Here is a 21115-nt window from a genome sequence, read left to right as displayed (position 1 = left end):
AGCTGCAGATTAAGTGCATAGCAGTGGACATAGCTACAACAGCTCACAGTAAGGTCGATAAAATGAGAGTGTGGCATTTTTAGCAAGCGAGTTCACCAGGGGTCCTACACTTGGTCTGCTCATTTTTTCCCTCAACACCAAATTTCTTTGACGGAAATAGCTGATCTACAAGCTCAGTCACGACACGTTGTGACTGTGAGCTTGTAGATCTGCTATTTCTGCCGAATGTTCGCCCCCAGAATAGGGACTCTAGGGTTCCTGTGGTTAAACCCATATCACGAGGGCATGTTCTCGCAGAAGGTCATCTATTCTGTCTCCACATAGCGCTTTACTTATGTGGCAGTAAATAGCCTTGGCTCTAGACAGGCGACAAAGTGGGACATCATTGGAGGAGCTAATGAGGACCACGGCAGTCTCTGCCTGGTAGTGCGGCGAGCCCTGCGTCCATACTGCCGGACACACACATCCAAGTGGACAGCAGCCACTCAAGTGGCTAATTGAGGATGTTGGCAATCAAGGGCCACAACAAACATAGCACCTACTGTGTATCATTGACCTTGACTCCTATGCCAGAGAGAGAGAGAGAGAGAGAGAGAGAGAGAGAGAGAGAGAGAGAGAGAGAGAGAGAATGCTCAAAGGGAGAAAAAGAGAAAAGCAGACACACGTGAGGCGTTGAGCCGTGAGGCATCACATTAGCACACACTGGCGTCCATTTTATCTCCTGTGGTCTTGTCAGTGTTGCCTTTTTACCAGTTGGGACTCAAGCCACACAGATAAGACCATGACTACTGGCATTCAGAAACACTCCAAGATAATAGCCTTTATTATATATTATGTAGTACGTACGTACGTACGTACGTACTGTAAGTCTGTACGTCCGTACGTCCGTACGTACTACATTCATGCATGCATACATACATACATACCGGTACATACATATCACACATGTACAGTATATGTATATTATGCTGTATTACTGTAGCAGCTCCCCATACTGTAGAATACTACAGCTCAAAAAAAAAATGTGGGTGTGGGTGAATGTATGTGTGTGTATGGGTGAATGTAACACAATTTGTAACTCACTTTGGATAAGGATAGACTTACAATGCATTGCAAACAATTAGACCGCTAACTTCATTTATTTACATTGAGGTCATTTCGTGTTTTGCTGTCATTTCTGCTCTTAGACAATCTGTGCAATGGGAAGTTCCATAAACACCTACAGGATCTTTATGCTCCCTTGGTGGTGCGCTATGTGGACCTGATGGAGTCCTCCATTGCTCAGTCCATTCACAGGGGCTTTGAAAGGGAATCCTGGGAGCCTGTCAAGTGAGTGCACATTATTTGATGTCTTCTTAATTTCAACTCCCTCTCAAGTACAAAGTCAAATCTTACACAATGATATATTCATTTATTCATTCAAGATGTATTTATTCTCTAAATTACACTGAGTGATTAAACTAATTTCAGTGTCATCGAGTAATACAATGCATTTGACAACATACGTTATATGTTGAAAATAAATTACAATTTAGGTATTGGGAGTGATAAAAGGCAAAAATGTACCAAGGCAAATCTTTTTATTTTATTTTATAATTAGACAAAATTGGCTAATAGGACTGCATATGATGTTCAGAGTTTGAAGAAAATCTAAGGTTTGAGATTTTTTTTTAACCATAATTTATCAGCATACCTGAAAAGGACCACATCCTGTTTAACCAAGAATTGCATGTTTTTACTTGCTGATATCAGCCTACATGTGATAAGTATGTGAGGCTCTTTTTATACAGCTAGTTCTCCTGCAAACACAGTGATAGACAAATGATTTGCCAAATGTTCAGCTATAGGCCCCCAGAGCTGACATGTCATTCACAGTCATTTTCCTGCAGTTAAAGATTTGTCATTCAAATGTTCAATTTTCACCATCTGAGTTGATTTATTCATTTAATTTAATTAATCTTAATTCGGCTGAGATTACAAATTCTGTTAACTAATATTTTCTCCATCATGCAATTGATGGCTCTTTTCGACTACAAGAACTGAGCGAACTGTGCCGTGCCATCTAATGTATGTCACAGGTTCTGGATTTGTTTCCATACGCTATGGCTCGGTTTCAGATAAGGGTTCTCGGGACCTAATTTGGGCCCTGCTCAGGAGGTAGTACTAACCCTGAGTTCTAGGAACCTACAAGCTACAAGCTCACATCGTGTCGTAAACAAACAAACAAAAATCACAGAACTTCTCAGGTTCTTGAAAGTTCCAAGTTACAGAAGGTTCTGGGTTACCCTTCGTAGTCAAAAAGAGCAATTTGTTTTGTTCGACGGGGACTCAGGCCACATTGCTTCTTCTTCCAATCCATTTGTGTTACTTTTGTCATAGACTCACTTTCTTCCACTTTCTGTTTCCTCTCCACAGGAGTATAACAAGTAATCTGCAAAATGTCAACCTCCAAATGCCCAAAGTACCAAATCTAGCAGTGCCAAGTGTTAACCTTCCACAAATGCCCAGCTTTTCTGCGCCCAACTGGATGTCTGCTATTGTTGACTCAGAGTGTGTATTTGCCTTGCAGAGCCTGAGACATGCGCACATGTCCTTGGCATGAACATGGTACCTACTGCGATCCTAAAGTAACACCCTGGCCACCAGAGTAGGCCTACTCCTTTGAGAGATTTTGTCAGATTTTGAGTCTTTTTTTTACAGTGGCAGAGGAAGGAGAGAGTATTAAGTGTGGATGACATACACTGTCATTTACTGTGCACTTTAAAGACATGTCTGGACGCATATTTGAATACTGCACGGTGTGATTATGTTGTACAAGCAAGGTGCCCTTGAAATTATGATTTCTAATTCTTGGTTATTGCATGATTATTACATTTGCTTTTTGTAAGGGATGATAGGTGCCAGGCAAAAAAATATGCATGCATACACTCATTGTTGTGATGCAAAGTATTGAGAGCATTTACAGTTGATGTGCTATTACTACTTAACCACTTGAACCCGTGCACCCCGTCTTTCTTTCCCTATTCTGGGCATATCAAAATTATGCGAACATTCAGCATTTGGGGTAGGGGGAGAAAATGAGGGGGCCAATGATAAACCCCTGGGAGACCCCGGTCAACAAAGTTTGAGTGGTTAATTATTATTACTACTACTGTATTGCATTGTATGTACAAAACTATTCCTGCCTAAATACTCCTCTATTCTGCCACTTGGTAAAATGCATCTAGTCAGTATGAATGGTGGTTTGTTCTATTTGTGAAAGCAAGCATAGGTTGTAGAGGAGTGCAAAAGTCATAATCAAGCTATGTTTAGGCATGGTAATTGAACGCACCCTGGTCACACCTCTTGATTCACTTGACACATTATACATACCACGTTCCAAACTTAAGTGAAACATTGTCTGCACTAACAACGGGGTAAAAAGGCGTAAAAAAAACGTACCTTCCCTGAGTGTCACCCTGTTGTGACAGCTCAGGATTTCAACTCCCTTGGCTGGGACCTTGTGTTTAAGCAGCCAATGGTATCTACTCTCACGTTTGTCAGGGTAAAAACATGATGAGAGCTGCAATTCCACCGTCACATTCCACTTTGTAATTAATTCAGTTCCCCATCAAAGAGAGGATGCCATCAGCAATGTTTAGACCTGTTTAATTTGGAACTACACCCCAGCTCAGGTGATCTGTTCGTGAGCCAAACTCGCTCAAAGCAAATGCAGTGCTTGGGGCACTAAAGGAATGTGACATTATTGGAGAGCATGTCCTGTAGATCTGTCACTCTTCTGTTAATATCCGCGGGCTTTCCTTCCTGTGCACCAACCTGAAACCATGTTCATGCCAACGTGACAGCATGGGGCGTGTGGATAGAGTATAGGTAGGCAGTTTGAAAAAAATGGAGGACCTGTGACAGCAATCCATTTTTCTCTTTCTGCACGTGTTTGAGTGGAAAGTTGTAAATTCATAACTCGGAAATATTTCGAAAATCCCAAATACAAACCAAAGAAATTATAAAAACTCAGTCCAAAATAAAAACAATTTATGTGAATTTACAGAGTTTATATTGACTTAGTAACAATCTGACACCTCAAATCCACATTTTCTCATGTTGACAATAGGCCTATGTTATGAATTTGTATCTTTCCATGCATCCTCCTTACCGTGCCCCCCCTCCAATTATTCACTAGGCTGTGAAGGGGCAGATTGGTACTGGGGTTTGGTGATTCTGGCATGGAGGGAGTCTGTTGGCCTGATGTCCCCTGGACCAGTGACTCAACCTTTTTAATTTCAAGGACTGCCAGTGTGATATGCATTATGCCACAGAACCCCCATTTGATATGATTTCTCTCTCTCTGAGACCTTGGTCTCTCAAGCCAGGCAACTCTTGCACAAACTTTGAATGCTACTGGGAATCAGTAACTACGTCTCGTAAGAGTTGTGACAGGAAGCTGATATCTGTTATTTCCGTTCCCGAATCTGTTATAAAATATCCCCAAAAATATATATATATACTCTAAGCAGCAAGCTAGATAGGCTTTAACTAATTTGATTTTCAGTACGACTTAGTTATGCTACTGCAAAGACAAAATGGGGGGAGGCGGAATATCCGTTTTATTTTCTACACATTTTCAGCACTTCCGATGTCCAGACTGTTAGGCAGAAGCATTTGGAAATTGTGTGAGTCTGCCTCAAGAGACTACTGAGACCCCAATCTACACTGTAAAATCCTCAGTGTTCATTTACTGTAACTCAGAAAATACATAAATGTGTAAAGTTACAGACCTGTAAGGGTCCATTTGGTTCCTAACTTTCAACTAGATTTAGCTGGGAACCACTCAAGGACCCCTGAGGCTCCCAAGTCCACACATTGAGAACCAGTGCCCTGGACCTTGGCTGTAGAAGTTGGGGTTAATGGTCACTTCTATTGGGGGGTGTGTGACTTGATAAGTCAATGGGGAATGGGGTACAAACTACTTCAAGTAATCCCAGCAACGCTGGCCCCCACACAGCATTAACCCAACTTAAGCCTCTTCCACGGTTCACAATGACAGTTCATTGAGATGAAATTAGATTAACCATCTGTCCGTCGTTCCTTCTCTATCCGTCCCTTCTTCTATTTTTTTTTAAACTAAGACATACTTTAAGCACACTTCCTGTGTCACAAAATGAGTTTAATCTCTTAGTTTGTTTGCTGCTTGAATGCCCAATTATTATTTCTATACATACATTATCTCTGTATCCAATTTCACACTCACACGCACGCGTGCACACACGTACGCATACACATGTCATTGCCGACTGGCAGTAAAACAATATCTGAGTCCCATGTTAAGTGTGTCAATATAGAGCTTGCATGGGCTCGTGCTTGCTTATTTACCTTGGACTGACTGCCATAATCCATATGCCAAATTTCAAAACCATAACACATGTCAATGAAGGCTGTAAATCATTTAGAACAGTTGTTCTCAAAGTGGGGTCCAGGGACCATCAGGATTCCTTGAGGTACAGATTCCTTGAGGTACAGGTCTGTAACTCTGAGAGTTATGGGGTTCCTTGAAATAAACAAAAGTTTCAGAACTTCTGACTTAGATTTTGTTTTGGTCATTCAGAAAACAGCAAATACTAACAATCCCTAATATTCAATCCTCAGACCTATCATTCCTCATTGTCTCTTTTCCAACCCTGATTTCTTCCTTGTTTGGGACTCTTCTTATGTGAAACTGACCATTGAACTCTGGCCCCTCCAGTAACGGCTCGGGGACATCAGAGGACCTGTTTTGGAAGCTGGACGCTCTCCAAACCTTCATCAGAGATCTCCACTGGCCTGAGGAGGAGTTTGGCAAACACCTGGAGACCCGACTCAAACTGATGTCCAGTGACATGATAGAGTCCTGTGTCAAACGGTAAGATACTATAATGATACTAACACTGGTTTTAAAGGTAGGGTAAGTGATTTTCTTTGGTTAAAATAGCTCTATATTCTGATAGTAGTCATTGCTATAGAGTGTTTGTTCAGTAAAAGGAGTCTCCTTGTCTCACCAGCTCTTTATAAAACAGAAAATGCATTTTGTTTCAGTTTCAGTTTCATTTCCAATTTATCCAATCAGGATAGAGAACTCAATCAGGATATAGATTAAACAAGTGAAATTGGAAGTGATGACACTAAGAAATGTGCAGGCAAAATTGGAACTGGAACACTATAAAAATGAAGCTTAAAAATGGGTACTTTCTCCTGATTGGCTGAGATTTTGACACCTACCGGAAAATGTATTTTCTGTTTATTAAAGAGCTGGAGAGACGGGGAGACTCCTGTTACTGAACAAACACTCTATAGCAATGATTACTATCAGAATATAGTGCTCTAACCTTTTAACAAAACACTTTTTGTTCTAACCCAAAAATATCACTTACCCTACCTTCAAATAGTTAAAATGAATGAAAGCCAGTATCACTCAAACACCAAATATTAAATAAATATGGGAACCAAAAGGGAATGAAATACAAAAAATACAACAAATAAACATTGTAAAGTGTAAACTCTTTTCTCCAACTGAGCCATCGCAACATCCTACTTATAATACTAGAGCATGAAGGGTTCCAGCCATTTGACTGATTTGAAAACATCACCTTTACCTGACATACGTCCCCCTTGTGCCTTCCTATCTCCTGGTCTGCAGCACGCGGCTGGCATTTGAGGCCAAGCTTCAGAAGAGTAGCCGGGCGACTGACTTCCGCGTGCCGCAGTCAATCTGTACCATGTTCAACGTCATGGTGGACGCCAAGGCTCAGTCTGCCAAGCTCTGTGCCATGGAACTGGGTCAGGAGGTACGACACACCTTTCCACACATGTCTGTCTGCCTTTGACCAGCGACATGCTGATTAAGACACTTCCTCCACAATGACACATTGCACTGCCCACACAGTCCAATCACGCTGTTAATTTAAGTCTGAAGAGTGTACCATTTAATTTTTTATTTTTTACATATTTGATTTATGGTATATTTTGAAGACACTGACACAGATAGGTCAAAGTAAATGTTAAATACTGTATTTTCTCATATTATTTCCTCAAGAGTTCTTCTGATAATGATATCCGTTCCATTAGCAGCTTTGTGTCATTTTATTTTTTTCTTTCTTTCATTCATCTTGTTTCCTCTTTGGTCTCTTCTCTCAGTATTTCAATGCCTATATCATTATCATCTCCTCTATATCTTTTATCTTTTTGTTCCTTCGTTTTTTTTTCACTGTCTTGTGAAAGTTTGTTAGAGACTGGGTAAGTGTGGCTAACAATTCTATTGAAATCTCGCCCTCTGTCCCATATGTATAATTAGTCTGCATTTATTCCTCCCCTGCTCCCTGAACTTGAATTGTTTGGATTTCATTAGCATATGTGTAGATTAGTTTGAATATACATGGAGTAGAAGTGTGAGTTCACATATTCGCCGTCTTGAGATTGATACCAATTACCCAAGTTTAATTAATTAGCCCTTCGCTTTGCTGTTGGTGCTACATGCCTGAGTGAAACAAATGGAATACAGCTTAGTATTTAACTTATTAAAGCTTAAAACAGACTAGCCCATTAGCAAGAGCTCCCAAGACTATTCATTATTAATTGCAGAACGTTGAGACTGAAGCCAATTAATCAAACAGAATTATTTGCTTGAAAGCATTTAAAGCAATGTTTAATCTATTCATGAAAGAATACGGTAGACTGTGATTTCATGCTATAGCTGTCTGTATTTTAGCAGTCTAAGGCATGCTGCAGCAACTAGCATTCAGCCATTTGGTAAGGCTAAATACATTTGGTGTAGTCATTATTTTAAGACAAATTTGCCTTTCACCTTCATGTGGTTGCCTGTTCACTTCCTAACCTCCCATTTCCTAACGTTCAAATTACATAGAATACCCTAATAATCATTCCTGTTATCCTTCAATATCTGATACGAGCTTGGCGCTGGTACGCATAGCTTTTGATGTCACTGTCAAATGGACACCAACAATGTGGGGTATTTCAAATAAAATGCTATCACTCTAATCAACTAATGCAATTAGGGGAACATTTTCAACTCTTGTGTTATTTGACTGCCTTAATAAGTCAACATTTGTATACAGCATTAGGGTGGGCAATATATCAATATTTTATCGATATTGTGATTTTTGTCACAATATTGATATTGAGTTATTTGGTCAAAACAAATATTTTGTCCATATCGCCCAGCTCTATACAGTAGTAATGCGCGGGTTGGTTTTGTTTTTGAAACCCGACCCAATTGACCCTTTATGAAAGGCCTACCGACCTGGAAACAATATTAATCAACGACCCAAACAAAAAAAATATGGCTACAGCACTATAGTCAGGATTGAGCTAAATAAACAGACAAATTGTCACAAAATATTCTTCATTGTTGATTAGCATCCCCAGGAGGTCAAGAACGAAGGAATATTGATGTGTTGCTAATGTAGCCTATTATTATGTTATATTGTGTTCTGTAAAGAAGAGATTGGTCCTGACTTGCAGTCTGTGTAAATAAGACGGATGGTTTATTATTAGCTTAGGCGACGTGATGGGCCACAGAGCCATACTTTGTTGTTTATACAGTATGTGCTCACAGCATGTCCCTTGTCTCAAGATCCCGCATGTGCATGTAATTCCAAACAGATTTCTCTTAATCAAATTTAACTGCTTACACCACACCACGCTAGCAAGTCCATTCAATTGCTTTCCAGACAGAGAGTGAGACAGAGAGAGAGAGAGAAAGAATTTACAATAAGTCTTCGTTTTTATGCAGAGTACAAGTCTCTCTCTCTTACACACTGCCTTTAGTATGTATTCCTAGCCTGGCATCATGGCCAGACTAATATCACCCCAGATATACATTTTTATAGCTCTGGCAGATTTGTCTGTATCCCCAATTTCCCGTTGCAGCACAGGCGTTACAGTATGCTCTGCAGGAACAATTTTGACGATGAACCTTTTTCCATCTTATCCTTTGTAATTGTGTACATGAGAGAATCAGAAACCATACGCACATTCACTGTTGTGACCGCCCTGGACACTGGACATTAAAATATCCACGTTGATCTAGCTTACATGCATCTATTGGTGACTGGTTCAGCACCGCGTTGATGGACAGCGCCAGGCCAGCATGCTGCGACATACTGTATTTCAACATTTCAGTTTTCACATCAATGTAAATGAACCAGTGTTAGCAAAGAGCTCATTTTCATGAGCTGCAGTCCCTGAGCAGGTTGTTAAAATTGGGGATCTATAACTATCAATACAAAACATAAACCTATCAATACAATGCAATACAATATAAGTAGACATAATACAAAAAACAAAACCAAACAATTATGGTATAATATGAATAAAAATGACAGCAGTGACAAATTGAGCTGATAATTACCCATGATTATAAGTTTAGTTTGCTCTAAGCCATCTCTTAAGATTTATTTTGAAAGTCAAATAATTGGAACTCTGTCTTAATTCGGTAGAAAGACAGACTCTAACAGAGAAGACTGTTTGACCAAACGTACTACGTCTGTATGGTACAATACAGACGTACAATAAAATACAATACAGTTACAATACAATCCCCTCTGGTAGTTGCCCTGCCGCCACTCTTCCTTCGCCCTATGAACTGGCTCAGTGGAGAAGGTGCAGGCCCATTTAATAGCATTTAGTGAACATTTACGGTAACAACTCTTCACCCTGATGCGTGTCACTTACTTATTTATGGCTGTTACAGATGCTGATAGATATGCTCTGAGGTATACAAATAACACATGAGGAAGTTGCTACAAAATGGATTGCTGTGCCCCCTTGAATATCACTTTGCAGTTAAATTGGTAACAACCTGTTTGTATTTCCAGAGACAGTACCATTCGCAGATTGACAATCTCATTGAAGAGACAGTCAAAGAGATGATAACCCTACTTGTAGCAAAGGTAAAATAAAGAAAAACACCTCTTACACCTCTGAGAGGTTTATTAAACATTTTCATGCATGCATAGTTAACAAACACTCTTCCCTTTATATACTTTGGATGAATGGGGCTCATGTCGGCAATGCTGCCATTCTCATCTTCTCCGCCTTTCCTCAGTTTGTTGTCATTCTGGAGAGTGGCCTGGCCAAGCTATCCAGATACGATGAGGGCACACTTTTCTCCTCCTTCCTATCTTTCACAGTAAGAAGCAATCATCATCTCTCTTTAAGTGTATTTTGTGTTCAAGTCAGATCAGTCTCCCTCAGCACCAAATAGCTAAATGCCTCAATTGGTTCCCCAGTAACATAACAAGAGAAAGTGTATTGAATATGTGAGTGCACTTTTACAGTTTTAGAGCACCACATGAGGCTCTGCTGCCATTTCAGCAGGTTGTAGAGCACAGGCTACAGTCTCACTATGCAGCTTTTGTTGTGAAAAGTGGCACCGCAGCTGGAGACCTAACCCTTTTCTTTTTTCACCCAATCTTCTCTAACTCAAGGTGAAAGCTGCCTCAAAGTACGTGGATGTACCTGTAAGTGAGAGTTTCTTTTTTCATTGTGTGTGCAGATGCATGTGTGTGTGTGTGTGTGCATTTGGGTTTGTATGTCAGTTGCTCTACCTTTGTTGGGTCAGACTGTGTCTGTGTTTCAAAAGCACTGATCCTGTTCACAACACACACACTTTCAATTTCCAGGACCCCCATTTGGATATGCACTAGGGCGACTAGGCCACATTTGATACGATTTTTATCTCTGGGATCCAAATTTACACTGTAAAATGCTTCAATGTTGCTGTCTGGGGTTTCAAAGTTAGATATCAAAATGGCAAAGGTGTTACATTTTTTCCCACCCCACAAACAACTGCATGGAAATAAAATAACAATGTTGATCAAGTTTGCATTCATGTAGAAGAAATATCAACCAGACTAAGTTTATATTTTCAGATCTTCCCATTTGTTAGAACGAGCTTTGTTTAACTCCCTACTCTGACCTACTGACGTCACATCAAATCACATCATGTTGTTGTCATCTCTTCTTCGGCTTGTTGGATAGACAAGCAGACAGTGATCGATCGATTGACAGATTATATAGCTAGATAGATCATTGACAAAGATTTGCAGTGTTTCATTTCATTGAATAATTCAAGATGACTAAGGTTTTGCAGCCGTTTTGCACAGCTATCAAAATATCAAGGCTATATAATCTGCAATTATTTTGTTTTGTACTCTTACCTTGTCGGATAAAAAATCCTTACCAGGATAAGAAAACTCAGGTTACTATTTAGGATTATTCATACAGCTTGAAGCAGGGAGACTTCAGTTTGTATAATAGTCCGTGCATCTACAGTATCATGTATCTACATCAACATCGTTGTTAATAAACACGCACGCACGCACGCACGCACGCACTCACGCACGCACGCACGCACGCACGCACGCACGCACGCACGCACGCACGCACGCACGCACACGTACACGCAAACAAAAGCCCACACTGTTGTGGGTTACTTAAAATGACACCTCAGAACTGAGTACTTGGCTGCCAACACTTTTGCCCCATCAACATGCCACCTCTTAAATTAATGCCTTGTCAGAGAGTCTGCCATTACATTGCCTACTCTGAATGGGGTCACTGTCTCCTGCCCATGATGTTAATTGTACGCTTAATGTACAAAATTAGACTTTTGTTCGCCCCACACTCATTTTCACATTGGGAGAATTGTGGCAGATGTGTTAACCACATCAACCCTGGGGTCCCTATTCTGGGCATGTCATATTAGGTGAACATTTTATCATAAAAAGGCAAATATTCTGCTAATATAGCAGATCTGCAAGCTCACACCATGTTGTGAGCTTGTAGATCAGCTATTTTCTTTGAAGAGATTTGGTATAGAGGGAAAAAGAAGAGGGCCAGACACAGAACCTCTATGGAGGTGATACCAAAAAAGGTACCAGGTAGGCAGGTACCAGATAGCAGGTACTATCCATGGCCTTTGCGCGATAAAAAAAGAAAAAGAAAAAAACTAGTCTAAAAATCTAGTCGAGATGAGCTGGTACCAGTGGAAATGTGCCAAAAGACTGCAATGAATAAAGGGATGGGAAAGAATATGTAAAGATGTTAAAATGGCAGGTCTCCTGACAATCCGCCCTCCCTTTCAAAACCAGCCGAGTGCTTCCAACACCTCTGCTCACTTTACACATGCCCAGTCTGTGTCACTTGGTTTGTGGCCAAGTGAAAATCTCTATGACAGAAAGTCTACTGATAAAGAAAGCCCTCTAGCCTTAGGTCTTCATGCCCTGGCAAATGAAAAACCTCTCCCGAGATAACCATAAACCTTTCATCTCTGCAAATTATAAAACTGACAATTTAGAAACGCCTCTTGAATGTTCGTATAATTGACTAACACAATCGCTCGCACCCTTTCGTATAAGACATTACACTCATACATTTGTGTCAGTCAAGTTTGTATTGTGTTGTTAGAACAGCGGTAGTGCCTCTCTTTCAATTTTATATTTTTTGACTTTCTCTTTTTTTCCCACGATGTTTACAGAAACCGGGAATGGACGTGGCAGACGGTTATGTGACCTTCGTTCGCCACTCCCAGGACATGCTGAGGGACAAGGTCAATGAGGAGGTGTACGTAGAGAGATTATTTGATGTAAGTAAACCATGGCATGTCCTCCATTAAAGGGATGCTCAGCAGTGAGGAGACTTATACAACGTCAACAAAGAGACAGTGAGATGGCGTCTTCTTTTGTTTCATGATGAACTCGTCAGCAACAAATAATCAGACTTGCAAAAGACCTTGCTTACTGTCTCTGGTGTCTGACGAAGCCTCACTGCTGAGCCTCCCATTGAATGAAGCCGGAGGATTGGCCCCCTGAAATGTGATAAAACAAGAACTGCAGTGGGATAAGTCACATTTTTGAGCTCCCCTCACTTGCTTCTTCTTTGAGCTCTTAAATCCTCTGCACAGCTGCCTTGCAGGTCTCTCTTTTCACTTTGTGTCTCCCGGTCTTCTTGTTTCTACACTGCGTGCTGCTTTGTGTTTATTGTCTTTTGTCTTGTTGTGTTTGTTTGGAATGTGGACAAGTCTTGAAGGAGTGATTATCTCAAGCAGTGTTCTCTGTTTGTGACTCAGCAAACATGAGTTAAGAAAGACCTCATTGTAAAAGATGGTCTAGTATCACATTCACAGCCTCTCCCACACATACACGCATGCATGCACAATGTTAAGCATCTTCTGATGTTTACTTTCAGGAAGTGTGAACCATACAATATGTGATGTAAAATTATTTGTTACTCTTCAGCATATACGTAGTCCTATTCTGAAGTACATTAGTTAGTATAGTATAGTTCATAGTCCTTAGAGCAGTCTTAGCCTATATAATGGTTAATAGTGATAAATAAATACAGTCATTACTTGATATTGACCATTATGATGAAATGGTAGCTTCTTGGTAGATAGATGGTAGATTCTTAATGTTAATTGACAGATTTGTTGTATCATTTCATACACTTTGTAGATTATTCAGAACCTAAACTGTTGTGTGTTTCGGATCAATTTGGATGTATGGCTAAAAAAAACAGTGCGTGTGTCATGTACATCTTACACAAAGACCAAGGCTCCCCCTCCCCCCACCTAAGACACATTCTAATGAAGGCTTAAGAGGATAAGGACAAGCAGAGAGTAATATCCAGTCAAGGAAGAGTGAGCTAGAGAAAGAGAGAGAGAGAGAGAGAGAGAACACTGTCTTAAGGAATCACCGGTGACTTGATCCAGGTCACGTAATCCTCTGAAATTGTCATGTTACCGAATGTCACTTATTGTCCCTATACAGCCACGCTCTCTGTTTGTGAGTAAGGCTCTCATGTGTGCTTTTGGGGATGCTGTTTGCCTGTGTGTGTGTGTGAGTGTGTGAGAGAGTGTGTGGACCCAACCGTCTGTCTGTCTGTCTGTGGCATCGTGTCTGTCCCCTGCATCCGGCTGCCCTGACAGTGAGCCACGGGGAAGTGTCCTCTGCTGGGTGTTTGTGTTTGTCACTGCATCTTGACCCACTGTTTGCCATGTATCCTTCTCACCATCTTCAAGCAGAGCGCTGTCTGCTGCTGACCGCGGTCCAGACCGCTGCTCCTGTCTCTCCCTATCTGCTCTGCCTCTGGCACCACTGGCCCCCCACCAAGTGTCTCTGGCTGCACTCTGGAACTCTGCTCTGATGTGCTTTTCTTGACACCCTTTCTCTCTCTCTCTCTCTCTCTCTCTCTCTCTCTCTCTCTCTCTCTCTCTCTCTCTCTCTCTCTCTCTCTCTCTCTCCCCCTCTCTCGTATTTATCTGTCTAAGCACTGCCACACTTCGCTGCTGCTGCTAGCTGCTAGCAGCATGATTAGCAGTCGATCAAGAAGCATGGAGGCGGGGCCTGTATTTGCATGCCATTTATCTTTCTGAACAATTCACTCGGTAAACTCACATTTTCCAGCTACAGGCCCAATACATGCTCCTTCAGACGTCCAAAATTTTCTTCGGAAAAGGAAGGTGATACAACTACAAATTGACGTCATTCAGAACTTCTGATGGGAGGTCTCAGAACTATTTCTCAGAACTCGTACACCTCCAGATGTCCTGACTCTCTGAACTATAGTTTTTCGAAAGCCTGTCCGAACCCCGACCTCGGAAGGAGCATGTATTTGAATTTAGTGCTCGCGCCCGTAGGTCGTCCTTTCTCTCAAGCTTTTCTTAGATTTTCTTTCCATTCCTTTCCTTTTTCTGGCTGGCATATTCATCATTTAACAAATGGAACTTATCTCGCACCTGGAGTCTGTTTTAACATGTTGGGGAGAGGTGGTGAGATTTCCACATCAAATAATGTTCCTCTGTGAATCTCCTAGCAGGGCCGTTTATCCTGGAAGACACACTCACTACTCACCTCCACACACACCCTGAGGCTGCACCGGAACTTATTGTTAAACATTACAAAATCTTAATTATTATTATTATTTCATTGCAAATAGTTCAACAAAAAGTAAAAGAGGAGCAAAAATTACATGAACAACAATCATGTATATAATCCCTTGGTTGTCTGAGCACTTGATAAATACATCACATCTTTTATGCTTGGTGACTAGATTACCATGGTGAAATCAGTCAACGGGTTATAATTTGGACCTGAAGAACTGAGGTTGTATAGCTGATTGTAAAAAGATTACACTTCTGTGTTACTTTGTAACAACTGAATAGAAAAGAATAGAACCACTGTGGCTCGATATAAGTAGGTCATAGGTGGTAGATAAGCTAAGAATAGAACATAAATCACCAAAGTTACGTGTGCCTAGCTTTGAGAGGTGACTTCAGCACTACGGAGCACGACAGGTGATATTTGATAAGGTAACATTGTCACTGCCCCCCACCCCCCACCCCCCCCCCGCTCTGGATTGCCAAAAGTCATAAGGAATAGCTGCAACCCAACACGTTGCTTATTGCTCAAAAATAATCACAAAGCTGAGTAATCCCATGTGCCACAGAGGACATTTGGTGAATGGTTTGGCATAACAATGGAGTGATGTCTGAGTGGGACTTTGTCAGGGGATGTGAGATACAAGGTTCATTTGCAGTTAATTGGGGTTATGACATAGATTTATTTTCTCCCTAGACCTGCATTCTCATATCAGCCACAATAAGGAGATTATGCCGCCTTACTTTTTGATAAATGTGTCAGGACTTCAGATCTAACATCTATTGTGACACCCAGACAGCCCATATGTGATCTAACACTAATGTTAAACAAACAATGCCGTCTTAAGACACGAATTGGTGTCTTAGTCATGTTAATGCGCGGCTAATACCCATGTTGTGGCATAGATTTCTGGGTATAGGGGGGCATGTTAGACATTTTCTACTGATATTTGACCTGCTTCTGTACCACATCAATCTAAGGCTGATGTGGTTTTAGATTGATGTTAAAACTTAAAATTATTATCAGACAGTACAGTCAATAGACATGGTAATGAGAGCGTAAAGCTTGACTTAACCGGAAAATAGCAGATCTGCAAATTTGTTTCTGCGCAACAGACACAGAATTAATTAAGCACTTACTTCATTGTATGGGGTCACCCAGGGGTCTACTAGACCCCTTTTTCCCTCTACACCAAATCTCTTCGATGAAAATAGCCAGTGTACAAGCTCACAAAATCTGCAACTTTTGCTACATTTTTGCCTATTTTCTCTGAATGTTCGCCTATTATAGCATGCGCAGGATAGGGATGCTAGTGTTAAATTGATTGAAAATAAGAGATGGCACAGGACGGGCTCTGGACTCAAACCCACAATATTATTATTAATCGCTGTTTTTTACTTGGAGAGGTGTGGAAATTCAGAGAAGAAAATAATTATGTGCCTGCATTGCTGCTGCTGGCTGTTTTTCTCCTCACCAAGTGTTATTTTTCACAGGTTCAAATTGGATTTATTTTATGCCATTTTTTACTTATCCACAATCCTTGACCCGCAATCCAATCAAGTGATCTCTTTAGTATTATCCTTTTATTGTTGTGAAAATTGTTGCTAAGACAGGTATGTGTGTGTGAGTGCTCGTATGCGCGTGTGCGTAATATTCAGCCGGAATGATTAAATAATGTTACATAGAAAGCTCATCCATCTGTACACAGTGAAATCCTTTGTGTTCATTTAACTCTTGGGAGTGTAAAAATGGACCTGGAATCGTTCTCAGGGTTAAATTCAAACTCATGATTTTACCGTACAGATGGACTTTATGGTATGGCTGTTGTTTGTGCTTTGACAGTTTACTATTTACAATCACTGAATTGGTTTACTTGTTTGTGTGTGGAATTAAGTTTGTGTGTGCGTGCGTTTGTGTGTGCTGCATGCTATGAGTGTGTAGAGCGTAAGATTAAAAGGGAGAAAATTCTGCTCCCTGGGGTGTGTGCTGGTAGCTGACTGGATTGTGTGTTGACCACATGGAACGTAACATCCAAGGTTCAATTCCGTCTGGATGCCTTTGTTGCATGTCTTCCCTCTCGCTGTCCCCGCTCAATGCCCTGTCTCTCTACACTGTACAATCTAAATCAAATCCAAAAATGCAAAATTAATGGGAATATTTTTATTTGCTTCCCCCATACACACACATTCACCAACCTTCCCCCCCCCCCCCCCCCGCCTTCATTGGGTTCTTGAAAGACTGACTGAAGAGTGGTGCGGATTAAAACAGCTGTGCTTAAACACGAACAGACATGGGGGTGGGGTGGTGGTGGTGGTGGTGGTGGTGTGGGTCGGTGGGGCTTAGCAGCCCGTGGAGATCATTGATTAAAAAAAGCCATCTCTTTAGCCTCAGACAAATCCAGCCTTGCAATGATATCCTAGTGGCCTCCTGCCTGCCCCAAGATGCACCCGCCACCACCAGTGCCAGCCAGAGAGGAAGGGAGGGAGAGAGAGAGAGAGAGAGAGAGAGGGAGAGGGGGAGAGAGAGAGTGAAAGAAGGACAGAGCAATAATGATGTTCTGTTCGGTGATTGCCGGTGCCCAGCAGCGTTGGAGCTGCCAACCAACCCCCCACCCCCCTCCCCTCCCCTCCCCAGGGAGTTGGGGTTGAAGATACTGGGATTACATGGGTCAATTATACACTTAATCTGCCTTTGCCTGGTGGGCGGATTAGGAGCGCAGCTCATTGATTGATTTGAAGTATTTCCGTTGACCTTGGGTAGTTATCAGATTGACAAAAGCCTCAGCGAGATTGCACTTATGTGTGACCAAAGTTAAAGCTCTTTTAATCACCGCCGCTACTGCCGCACCTCCCTGCACTGCCAACTGGTGGGCGGCTGTCAGTGGTGGAAAGTAACTCGGTACATTTACTCTTTAAGTGCTGGACTTCAAAAGTAAGGTAATGAGGTCATTTTACTTTTCAATTATACTTTATACTTCTACTCCACTACATCTCAGAGGCAAATATTGTACTTTTTACTCCACTACAGTTATATAAAAACTTAAGTGACTCGTTTCTGCAGATTTTGATTATTAATACAAAACATACAGCTACGCCCTTATACTTCGGCTATTCGGAAATAGACTATCTACACGCTCACACTGAGCTTGTAGATCAGCTATTTTCAATAAATAGCTATTTTTAGATACAAAAATATTACTTTAATATAACTTTAAGTATTTAAAGAATTATAATAATAAACAGACTTTTAGACTGACTTTTTTCAATACAGGCCTTTTTTACTTGTAACAGAGTATTTCTACCTTGTGGTATTGCTACTTTTACTTAAGTCAGAAATCTGAGCGCTTCTTCCACCACTGACAGAAGGAGGGTGAGAGTGCAGGGGTCAGATTGAGATCGGAGATTGATGGATTTGAACAGTTCTTCATGCTGTCGTGCTTTGCTGAGGTCAGGGCTTTACTGTGGTGGTGATGAGGAGAGAAGGCCACCAGACTGATGAGAGAGAAAGAGAGAGAGATGCCATCATACCACTTGACTGTCCGAGACGCTTCACCACTTTGCTGTCTCAGATCATGAAGCCCACCCCACTGCTGCACCAAGTGAACAATTTAATCAACTCTGAGCTTTGGACACACGCAAACTTAACTCCCGCCAGACCAGAAATGTGTCAATAACAACAGCAGTGGTTGTGAAATGAGCTGTTCTAGTTCCACTCTATTCAGTGGAGGCATTTTGAATGGAATGGAATCCACATAAAAAAAGGGGGGGGGGGGGGGGTAAAAAGCCACTACATCGTAAGGGTGTAAAGTAGTGAAAATATCTTATTTTCAATTTAAAATAATATATACGTATTTATGCTTTTCAAATATTTCATTTTTTATTCATGTTTTTTTTTCCTTTTTTTTCCCCTGTCAATTTCCCATCTTTAATTATATAGAAGACAAACATTATGCTGGCCTCGATGCTGGCCCATCCATTCAGATTAGTTTGTTGTTTTGGAAAAGAAAACAACATTTAATCCTGTAGAAACCCAACATCTCAAAACATTACCATTAATGCATCTTCTTGTTTTTGTTTTTCATGCCAGTGAAATAATGTCTTTAGGTTAAGAACTCTAAAAGGATTAAAACAACCAATATAAACATGAAAATAACAGTTGCAGTCAGAATGAGGAAAATATAACGTATGAATAAAAGGCCAACTGAATGAGGTAAGTACAGTATGACTGACTGTGTATGACTGTTCAAAACATGCTCCAAAAAAGGTTTCACTTCTGTTTAATGAAGTCTGTAAGCAGCTTAGTGTCTTTATAATTAATGACAGAGAGAGAGAGAGAGCATTCTGTTTTCCCTCTTCGTTTCTTCAGGGATAAATCCTCTATCAGCGTTTGCAGAGCTGCTTTGCAGACTGAGGACACTAGTCTGGAAAGGTCCTGAGGAGGGAAATGGAAGTTTAAAGGAGACAACTTCTTTGTCAGGCCCCACTGTGGATCTACATGCTATCTCTCCATTTCTATCACCACTTTTTCTCCTTTGCCGTCTCTATCTCTCTCTCTCTCCCTCCCTCTCTCACTCTCTCAACTCTCCTTGTCAAAAGGGAGGTATGGTGGCATGTGTTTGATTAACTTGTCCGACAAAAGTGACAGCTGCTTGCGGGTGTACTTGAATAAGTGGCCCAGTGCCGCTCCGTCTTTGTACATCTGTCAGAGCAGGGGCAGGGGGAACGAGGTGAAAAGAGACAAATTGGTCCCAAAAAGCAGGCCATTCACCTTCCACATACCCCCCTCAGCCCCTCCGTCCCTCGCTCCCATTCAGGTGCTTGGCGGGACCCTCAAGTGCTTGCTAGCTTATTCCATTTTTGCTCCCCCTGTAGTGCCCCCCCTGAGCCCAGAAGTGCTTTAGCCCTCTTTCTCCTTCCCTCAATCCACCTCTAAGCGGCTCTTTGTCAGCAGAATGGCTCGCTTTTCTCAGGGCCCCGGAGCCGCTGGCTTTTTTTTATTATTTTTTACCGCATAGCTTTTCTGTTGCTCATTGTGTGTTTACTCAATGACTCGCTGCTGACCATAATTCCAACTGGTTAGTTCCTCACAACATGTGCCCCCACCTACTCCCCCTGACACAAACGCACGCATGCACGAACACACACACACACATGGAACCTAATGCTTTCATAAAGTCGCTCCCTATCTGGGCTCTCTTTGCTGGTAGAACTGACACATGCCAGTGGAAGGAGAGATGGCTGTTTTGTAAAAGACCCACATTGCTGCCCTGAAAGGACACTCAGGATCAACAGGATTCTGTGCTGTTCAGGGACATAAACATTTGCCTTTGTGAAGTTTCCCTATGCTTCTGCATGTACGGAGGCTGTGTTGATTGTTCCTCAGTGGTCTGTCTTTAACAGCCGTCTGGCTAATGCTCTAAGTACGCACACTGGGCCTGTTTTGTCTGCACCACGGCTGTGCTCAGGCACAGCAGCGGTCAGCCATGGCCTTTGTGTGGGCAGCACAAGGAACAGTTTGAAGCCCGCAAGCTCACTGAGCCCCGAAACTTCCATTTCAATTCTGCCTTTCAGAGCTCCCTGTGCCTTTCCCCCTATACCCCACCCCCCAAACCCACCCCTATTCCAAGATGTGTAGAAAAGACAGCAGAGAGAAAGAATAAAGGTTGGAGCTCAGAGGATGACAACATCCAGTATTGGGCGTTGATGGGCATCATCAGCCTCCCAGTGAAAGGCCATTGGTCTGGGGATCAGCTTAGTCCTGCTTTAAGGTGACGAGGTGAGCAAGGATTTGAAGGTGTATGTGGGGGGGTCTCACGGTGGTTGGGATAACCTGCCAGTGTGAGTTACTATGGTAATTGAGTGTCGTCATCAATGGGCCCTCTACACTGAGCAGGACTAGAATGGACCAGCAGTGGGCCCCTGCAAAGCAGAGCAGGTAGGATTAGACAGAGCCTTTGTCCTAAGTGCATAATGTCTTGTAGTCAGATTTAAAGACTTCTCAAATCTCCAGCCCCACCACCACTGCAGCCCTCCCCTAAGTTGCCCCTTGGGGTTAGGGGGTAATTTAGTTGTCCCGAGCTGTGCCTGAACAGGGATGCGATGTGGACGTGTTGGGGTGCTAACAAACAACCGCCACGACCCAGAAGTGGGCTCTAGCTTCAATCGTCTACAGTTCTTCTTTTAATG

General features: G+C 41.8%; 1 protein-coding gene across 1 annotated transcript in view; it reads left to right on the top strand.

The window, feature by feature from the left end:
* The window catches only part of cadpsa (Ca2+-dependent activator protein for secretion a), a gene marked incomplete at both ends in the record, with an annotated part of 125149 nt that overhangs the window by 95318 nt on the left and 8716 nt on the right, over positions 1-21115 (top strand). Inside the window, 9 exons of the mRNA XM_080423499.1 lie at positions 1188-1329; positions 2416-2550; positions 5741-5896; positions 6671-6818; positions 7252-7266; positions 9867-9941; positions 10097-10180; positions 10479-10511; positions 12530-12637. Coding sequence (XP_080279625.1) covers positions 1188-1329; positions 2416-2550; positions 5741-5896; positions 6671-6818; positions 7252-7266; positions 9867-9941; positions 10097-10180; positions 10479-10511; positions 12530-12637 — 896 coding nt within the window. The remainder of the gene's footprint in view (positions 1-1187; positions 1330-2415; positions 2551-5740; positions 5897-6670; positions 6819-7251; positions 7267-9866; positions 9942-10096; positions 10181-10478; positions 10512-12529; positions 12638-21115) is intronic.

This window comes from Gymnoscopelus braueri (genome assembly GCF_963280865.1).
Source record: "Gymnoscopelus braueri genome assembly, chromosome: 3".
Classification (NCBI taxonomy): domain Eukaryota; kingdom Metazoa; phylum Chordata; class Actinopteri; order Myctophiformes; family Myctophidae; genus Gymnoscopelus; species Gymnoscopelus braueri.
The sequence above is the reverse complement of the archived record's forward strand: the minus strand, read 5'-3'. Positions and strand labels throughout refer to the sequence as shown.